This window comes from Morone saxatilis, unplaced genomic scaffold (assembly GCF_004916995.1).
Source record: "Morone saxatilis isolate NCDOM2014 unplaced genomic scaffold, NCSU_SB_2.0 Contig17, whole genome shotgun sequence".
Lineage (NCBI taxonomy): Eukaryota > Metazoa > Chordata > Actinopteri > Moronidae > Morone > Morone saxatilis.
This window is the reverse complement of record NW_023339729.1, coordinates 3,985,251-3,994,769: the sequence shown is the minus strand read 5'-3', so window position 1 is coordinate 3,994,769 and position 9,519 is coordinate 3,985,251. Positions and strand designations below refer to the sequence as shown.

The 9,519-nt window shown below is 37.4% G+C and overlaps 1 protein-coding gene across 1 annotated transcript in view; it reads left to right on the top strand.

The window, feature by feature from the left end:
• rptor (regulatory associated protein of MTOR, complex 1) overlaps positions 1 to 9,519 on the top strand; it is a 182,454-nt gene that overhangs the window by 61,886 nt on the left and 111,049 nt on the right. Inside the window, exon 5 of the mRNA XM_035659536.1 lies at positions 7,613 to 7,834. Coding sequence (XP_035515429.1) covers positions 7,613 to 7,834 — 222 coding nt within the window. The remainder of the gene's footprint in view (positions 1 to 7,612; positions 7,835 to 9,519) is intronic.

Below are 9,519 nucleotides of genomic sequence, written 5' to 3'. Positions count from 1 at the left end.
GTATACCCCCTTAAGAAATAAATTTTCAGGTTTGACACAGCAGAATAGGCAAAAAAACAAGCATAAGTGCAAAAAACATAATCAGCGCCCCCAGACAGTAATATTCACTCATAAATAAAAATATTAACTAAGTATTTAACAAATATTAAGGAGATATTAAAAAACCACATTCATAAATTAAATAACAGAAACACCAATAAATAATTACACTTGCACTTGTTCAAATAGGGAAACATGGTGTGAAAACTAAATTTAATAAGCAGAAATTTAAACTTGACTCAAAACTAAACTAAAAAACTAAAACTAAAAGCACTTACTCAACTACTAAAGTTGGGACTATAAATTTAATTAAAATAGATGCAAAAGGTTACCTGCACTCATGCGTTTGTTGGTAGGAGTTTTTAATAAAGACCGCTTTGGAGGAATTTCTAGGGGTGCCTTTGGATCAGTCTGTTAGGACAGCTGTTATCTTAAAAGAAAAGAGTACATCCGCGAGCTGCCTCAGACTCCCAAGTGCGAACCAATAGTACACCATATGAATGAACGGCAGATCCAATTGCCCATTTTATCTCAAAGTAGAGAAAATAAAAGGTGAATCGTACACTCCCGAAATATCCCTAGATCCCCTATAAATTAGACCTCTTGCCAATTTGAAAACTGTTGTCCAGCAGTGTTATTATTCTACAGGCCCCAATACTGTTTCCTCCTTTGAACACATTGTTTCCTATTTCTGCTTTTCACTGTCATGGTCATTTTAATTCACCGTTAATTTAGTACATCTGGTCTTGCACTTAAACAACGACATTCTGTCAACAAATGAATTAAAAAGTGATGGGGAATGAAGAAAAATCAACCTTAAAAACCTAGCACTTAAAACCCTCCAGGCTAGCAACCTGGTCTCGTCCCAGACCTTCCCAAAATATGGACGCTGCTAGTATTCCGTTCCTCTAGTTCGATACAAACTTCTGGATGCGTAATTGCCATCAAAGTCAGGTTGATGTAGTATAAGATCATATCACAGTTCAATTTCAATATGTTGAGGTGGGGTTAGTGATGGGATGGAATGGTTAAAAGAAGATTAGGTTTCAATAACTAAAAATAACTAACCGCGCTCAGAACTGTATATCTAATTATGATTTCATGTTCCTCCTCGTTAAAACATTCTAAAGATGGTCCACCCAAGACCTTCATGGTTAGGTTCATTCTCCACAGCCTGCTAAAAGCTCCCCAACCTACAACTCCTTCCAACTGTCCCACTGCATAATAATCACCTGGTGGAAGAAAAGCGATTCCTCCAAGGACCGCTCCCTTTCCTTTTTGCTTTCTTTCTACCTCCATCTTTGCTGCTTTCCTGTAACAATTTAAGCAACACACATTTTTAAAAAAAATGGAAAAACTTTCTGAATTATGCTTCATTTAGTTTTGATTGTGTTCTCACTAAAATCAGATTTGTTTCATTCTGCTGTGTTTTCTGCTGTTCCCTCATCTGCACTTCCTTTCCTATCTTCGGGGACCTTATACAGATTTCATTTTTCATTTTTTTCCATCTGTACTCTGCTTAATCTTTTGTTTATACTGCCACATAAAAATAAACAATTTCTGAAAATAAATAAATCGTCATCTCATCTCTCCATCTGCTTTCTCCATACAATTTTCCCCATTCACTCTCTTACTCAGATCATCATTCTCAAAAGTAGATGAGAAACAACTGGCCATGAACGCAGACTCAATAAAATTGAAGGTTCTCTGGAACGCCCGGAGTGGCATAGTGTGAAGAAGAGAAAGCCAATCACCACCCATTTATCTCCACACATGCCAGGGGCCAAGCCTTACACCACACCCCACACACGGTCCAACACAACACACCACCTGTCCATAAAAATTATCGGCCTGAACCTGGATAAAACTGCTCCGGCTCTGGAATAATACGCCTCTACTCACCAAGCCAACCACCTCACGGTGAAAGACCGGTGTTTGATAAGAATAATACTTACTGCTGTCAGAGTGACACACCATGTTTTCATTATCCATTAAGGCTTACCTCTGAGGAAAGTCTTCTACAACACTACAAAACTACATCCCACGCCACATCAAACCATTCAAACAAGATAGCTGGCGTACGAGGAACCCTCGTGGCATAAAAGAGTGAGCGGCGTGTCAATTTCTTCAACACAACTTTACTCGTGGTGTCATTAATGTCCTCTAATCCTATATTAGCCAAAATGACTAGGTCAAATACTCAATATGCACATAAACACAAATAACCCCAGCCTGAATTTCAAATCAAAAACAATCCAAACTCATATCAAAGTACGATAAATTTCATTAGTTTGTTCTCCACGTGCATTCAAAAAGTCCGATTGATACTATATAGATTATATGTGGCTAATTACACCATCTACATATGCCCACAACTATAATGCAAATCAACCAAAAACTCCCTACAAAATCACAGACACAACACCTCTCCCGCTTTAAAAACCAAACAGTCTTTTGTACAAACCTATCTTAATCTCACTTCATTACCAATACTCATATATTCTGCTACGAATTATACATTAGGTTAGACAAGTATATGACGAATGTATTTATAACAAAATGAAATTATATAAGCTATGGTGTGTAAGCGTTGCTGACGTAGGCACGATATCTATACGTTTGGCTCTATCAGAGCTAGGGCTAACTGGTTTCCTTAACTATCAATAAGTATAAATCATTCTAGCCCAACTTAGTGTGACACCATTCGTAAACTCCTACTCCTACAGTAATAAAATAGATATCTGTCAGAAACAGAGTATTAATAACTAATGTTACTTCATTTCAAAGATAGCCCTTCATCACACAGAGTATAAAAAAACCTAGCTTGTGACTTATGACATATAACAATCACTCACTATCTCGTCAGCAATCACTTATTAGCAATCCTAAAAACTATGGAATCTTGACACAGGGGAACTTACGAAACCTTTTCGACTATTTCAACCATTGGCTAAACCTTTTTAGGGCAAAAAAACTTTTATCTGTCAACACGCTAATAAAAGGTTTAAACTGAGACTCAAGGTCCCGTGAGATCTGAAAAAAGTACCACAGAAACGGTACACAAAAATCTACAATCGTAAAAAACAAGTGACACACAACTTGGAAACGGGGGTTTATCCTTAGCGCTGCTTCCGTAACACCACTGTCAATTTAAAAAGCGTCCAAGACGTCAGAGGATCAATTGAGCGAGATGAAAGGGGGCGAGGATAAATAAAGGAATATCTTATATCTTATCTTATATCTTAGTCAGCCAGCAGTCGTTAGTTAACGCAAGTAGTCGACTGATCATCAAACGTTTATTACATAGAATTATTTAAATAAATAGATTGGATAATGAATAAAGCGATGATGAGCCTGAATGTGTCAGAACAACCAGCAAGTAGACTCAACATTTAGTTTCTCATCGACTCTTCTCAACTTTATTTTAACAATGTAGAAATTGAGCAAAGTATTAACTATGTGGGAATGTGCTGAAGCAAAGTGTGGTAAATTAGCTGGCCATGAGCTTACCCAGCCAACTGAGGTATACTAGATTTGTTTTGCAACAACAAATTGTTTAATTGTAAATTTTATTGTGTGTGAGGAAGAAAACTACTTGATTCAACAAAGTTCAACAAACATTCTGGCTCATGGCTTTGAATATGATGACACATCAGTATTAAACGTTTGCTTAACAGCGATCCAAAGAAATGAAAAAATGGATGTGACTGGAAATAATAAATGAATGAATGAAGAGAAACTCAAAGCAGCAGAGGGCCAAGTACACAACTGTTTTACTGATGAAGTGATTGCTGTTTACTGAATTTATCAAGGCAACACAACACGTAAACGGAAATCTTGAGTTTGTATTGGAAGTAAACAGCATTATCAGCAATTTTAAATATAAGATTTACCTTTGTTGTAAAACAGGTGAATTAAAAAAAGACCTTTTCTTCTATTTGAGACTGTTTGTTTAAAATTAGAGCCAACTCCGTTCTGCATTTAAGGTAAATAAAAAGGGATAATGTTATTGTTGTTGTTGCCAAAAATTTTTTTTTTATTTCAGATTATAAAAAAAAGTTGATTTGAAAAGTTGATTCTCTACGACGGAGGATTAAGCCAGGCACGATAAAAAAAAAAATGAGAGAAGGAAGTTTTTTTTTATTTTGCATTTCAAGAGTAAAGTTGAAATGTTGAGAATGAAATAAATAAATAAAATCATCAATGCATTTATTGTTGGCAATGCCATATGGCTTCAGCTTATTGTACAAATCCACATGCCGTAGCATGTTGGGACCTTTTTTTTGCAATAATGCCTCAGCCCCACACCTTTAGGATCAATCAGCTTGATCAATTGTCTTATTTGTCTTGTGATGCAACATATCCTCTCTGTATTGCACACAGGTGTGAGCATCAGCACACGCACACACACACGCACATAATGAATAAAGCTGTCTGTCTGTAGTCTAAGTGTTTATGTTAGTTTGCCACAAATCAAAGGGGACAGGAGGAAGGACTGATACTGACTGATGTCTGTTTAATATCAGGAATATATTTTATTTTACTGACATTGTAGATTTGTTTCCAGTGAGATATTATCGAGTTTATGTAGTGACTTTGCTGACTTTACTGTTGCTACTCTAGAAACAATATTTATATTTAATGCAAAATTCTAGTCCAGTTCATGACATTTTTCTCGTTATTGTGTGAGTATAATGCCAGTATGTATACTGGAGGTCACATATGTGTGTATATATGAAGCCGCCATGTGCTCTAATGATTCTAGTTTGATTTATTCTCTAAGGTTTGACTTTTTATCTTGAAATATCAACTTTATTCTCGACATTTCGATTTTATTTTATTTAAAATATTTTTTTTTTAAAGTCTTGTACATTTTTTTTTAAATATACTGCTGCCCTTATACTGCTTTGTCGTTCTCACCCCTAACGCTGTCACAATTTGAGGCGTTGTCATTGTCTTGCTGTATTTTGTAAGTTCGATTAGTTGATAGTAAGTAAGTTTTGCGAGAAGTGAGGTTAAAATATGGCTTCTCCTGTGATTCAAAGCCATTTGACAGGAGGCAGGCTGTTTGGTAAAAGGCATGTGAGTTATGTAACAGAAGGGCCTTGGTGAGTGTGATAATGATTCAGACTGGCCTAACCGGGCGCTTTTCTGTTGCATAACTAGTTGACACCTCTGTGTCCCTTCCATCCACGCACACACAAACACTTTATTTAATGAACTGAACTGTCTCCTACTATTACTCCTTTAAAGTTTCTCAAGCACACACTACACGTACACACAGGTACAGGCAGGGGTATCCTGCTGACTTTACACTGAGACTGGAGAAGTATGATCTAAAGTAAGCAACAGGTGGCAGAGGAAACCAGTTGACAGTAGTAAAGCAACAGAAGCACCACCTTAAACTCACTGTTCTGTGATTTTGTTCGTTTATGTGTAGAATATCTGATGCTCGTGTTTCACTGTGAATCTGCGTTCAAAAAGCACCTATGTGCCTGATGTGTATAACAGCATTATACAAGAAGATTGCAGAACTGGTACTGTATTGTGTCCTATTTTATACCCTTCCTACTATCAACAGCTTGTTTAAAGTGCAAAAGCTTCCTTGTTCACCCGCAAACTACACTTGCTTTTGTAGCATTTGTGTTTCTCTAAATTAAGACCAACTACCCCATTAATGCTGTCAGCCTTGCGGTTCGATGCCCAAGAGTTTTTCATCTAAAATCATAATCGTTAAAATACATGAAAGGTCTTCCTAAAACTGAGTCAGTATCATTTTTGATCATTGCAAACAAAATGTCTCTCTGCCAGCTTCTTAGTCACTTCTTAACTTCTTGATCAGATCCTTAGTTTTGAGATGCTCAAAACAGAATGCACAAAAGATATCTTCCCCCCACACGAAATGTCTCATTTTCAAATGCAGTCATTTTCTCATAAATGTAAGAAACTGTTTGAATGTTTTTTATTTTTTTATTTGGGCCTTAGTGTATTGAAACATTTGTAACTGATTCAAGTTTCTACTGTTGCACATGGATAAATGTGCACATTCAACAAACAAACTTTAGCTTATGCATATATAATAACAATATAGGTTTTGGTGAAATACATTGTAAATAATTTTGTATTCCACAGTGGAACAAAGTGATGGCACATGGCAAATTCATGGAAACTCATCATTCATTGAGATCTTTTAGTAAGGTGTTGTTCCACCAGAGTCTCCAGAAGAGCTTCAATGCTTCAAAATGCCATCAATAAAATGCACCTGTGTCCATAACACACGCCTGCCCATACCATAACCCCACCGCCACCATGGGCCACTCGATCCACAACGTTGACATCAGCAAACCGCTCCCTTCAGTGTAGTTTCATTCAAACAGAAAACAAGAAGAAGTGTATTTTAAAATGGATGGGAAGATATGGACAATTTTGCCACAGTTTTTGGCATTTTTACTACAAATCAATGTGACACTTTTACTTTTTTCATGAAATAAACATACCACAGTAAAATTAAAACAATCCCACTATAGTTTAAAACAGATCTTTTACACCAAATGTTCTGGCCTGCTTGACCATTTTCCCCTTACAGGTGTAAGTGTAAGAAACCTCAAAATATGTATTACAACATGTTAATGGACACTTGAAGCTGTAGAGTTGGAAAAGTAGAACTGGGCTTTATGCAAAAAGAAAGCTGTTAATGATTCGTGTCTTTGTCTGTTCTGCAGTTTTCTTCGGGTTTAAATGTCGGTGCTTCTGTGTGAGGCCTGTCCTGTTTAGTTTGGTCTTTCCTTGAACTTTCAGAAACCTCGAACAACAAAAACATCTCCTTTGCCTCCTGTCCACATTCAGGTTATCTTGACATGTCAAGCTGTTTCCTTTACGCACCACTTTACCGACAATAACCTCATACTGTACCTTTCAGCGGGGAACTATACAAATAATGACATGTCAAAACTAAAAATCCAGTTTATTCTGTAGAGCCCTAGTTAAAGTATAAAGCATGGCCATGATGGGTCTTTCATTGTCCTTTAAAGACAGTTTGTTCTCCTGTCTGTCTTTTAGTTGTCAACCATAGAAATGTCTTTAATTGAAATGAACAACAGTAAGTCTCATTTATATAAGCCACGATTGGATCAACCTGACTCATCTAAAGAAATATGAAAACCAGAAGGATGATCTCCCTCATGGCCACCTACTCATAGATGTATATTTCTATGTATTCCTCTTACGTGTGTCTGTCTTTCCCCTACAGCATTGTTTCCATATGTTACATTCATTTAAACACAATCAATGCCAGCAGGTATTACGTCATTTAACATGATGAATAGGGATGTGAAGTTTCGTCTACTCTTCTCTTAGCATCTCTGAGTATTTGCAGGCATGAGTAATGAATTTGTAAATGTGATTTTATATGCTGTTTTATTGAACCCCTTCTGCAATACATATTTTCACAATGCTTTGTTACCAGAGCTACATGGACCAAATGTTATCAGGGTACGAAAAACACTACATCACATAAGCTTGGGAGACACACATTTCACATGTCACATTTCTTTCTTCTTTCCTGTGTTTTCAGGCACGTTACAAGCAGAGTCTGGACCCCACAGTGGACGAGGTGAAGAAGCTGTGCACATCGCTGAGACGTAACGCCAAAGAGGAACGAGTTCTCTTCCACTACAACGGCCATGGGGTGCCACGGCCCACCGTCAACGGAGAGATCTGGGTCTTTAATAAGGTACCACACACACGAACAAGAAATACTTTCTTACATATACATACACTAAACACTTATATACCTGTACTGCACAACAAGGGTCCAAGGATGACTTTTTAAGGAATGACCTTTTCGCAAGATGTCACACAGGCTGTGCATCAAGAGTGATCAAGAGGAAAGCAAAGCTCACTTAAGCACTGTACTCTCATTAGATTGGTGCAGTAAAACTCCTAGCCATAAAGAGCATAAACACTGAGGTAGTCCAATTCTGTTCACATTAATAAACACCATTTGTGACAGTTACAGTTAATGAACTGTGAAGGTCATATGGAGGCAGTGTGTGTACAGAGATAGTCAAAGACATAATTTCAGTCATTTAGAAAGGAATTCATGACATATGTAATTGCTATACTTTAACAAGCCTAATTTAGGCAGCTGTAAAACTATGGAGCCATATAATAAGGATTGGATCATGATACACAGATAGTCACTGGGGCTTAGTGTCATAAAGATCTGTAGTATGTACTCCTTTCTTAAAGTACAGAAAATAATTACAAAAATAATAGGTCAACAATATTTTTAGGACAATTTCTATGTTCTGTCCGCTGACTTTACCAACTGTTCGATGGGTTATGTGGCTTTCTTAATGCAGATATATAATACACACTGGTCCTTTAACTGGGACTGATCGACTGACACGGTGTTTGAGCTCACACTATCCAAAAAAGTTTTGTTCAAACAGGAAACAAGAAGAAATGTATTTTAAATTAAAATGATAAATTAAGCCATCATCATCATTAGCAGGTCATTAATAAGTGAACATGTGATTTGATAAGCTATTTTACATACAAGACAACCCCACAAAGTCTTCATCTTTTGTAAGTTACTGTCATGTGATTGTCATGATGTTTGTACGTAGAGAAGGTGAGAAGATCTCACTTCATTCATGATTTAACAAAATAGTGATGACTTGTTGAGTTTACTACTTTTTGTGGATCTGTTCAACTTTGGCGCTTAAACTGAAAGTGGACTGATTTTCTTTAAGAGCCCAGGCTTCTTGAAAAGTGGTCAAAAGTACCAAATGACTTGACAACCAAGCGTAAAAACGTTCCACACAGCTTGTCTGCATGCTGAGATCTCAGACTCAAGCTCCACTGCGAAGCAGAGACTCAGTCACTTGCGAATCGGACATAAAATCTCAAGTTGTGCATGGGCTTGTCCTATAAGTAAGCACCCACTCACAATGATGCACCGCTGCTGTCTGGGCTTAGCTGTTGCCTCCACGTCCCCAGTACACCCTCGGGCCTTATGTCCTCTTCTCCTCCTCTGTTCTCCTTCCTTTCCCTCCACACATTACTCCTTATACTTATTTCTTTTCCTATAAAATGAAGCTGCTGTGTCACCGGCTGCTGAAACTGGAGATCAGTGGGGAATTGGTTTTGAAGCAGTGTCTGGGGAAGTTGTGTAGAACCAAATTTTCCATTAAGTAAAGGCTATAACACATTTATAGCACCACGGTTATTAGATTTATTACTGCCTCTTTCTGTGTTCCCATCAACCTCATTTTTCTGTTTCTCCGACTCTCCCCTCATTATAGTTTTCTCTTTTCAACTGTTTCTCTCCTGCTCTCCTCCGCTCACACTCCTCATCAAACAGAGTTAATAATTAAACACATATCTCTAGAAGTGAGTTATCAGCAATAACATGATGCACCGTCTCTCTCATTCGCCCGCCCTGACATCGCCTTTTCTCATCTCTCTCTCTCTCTC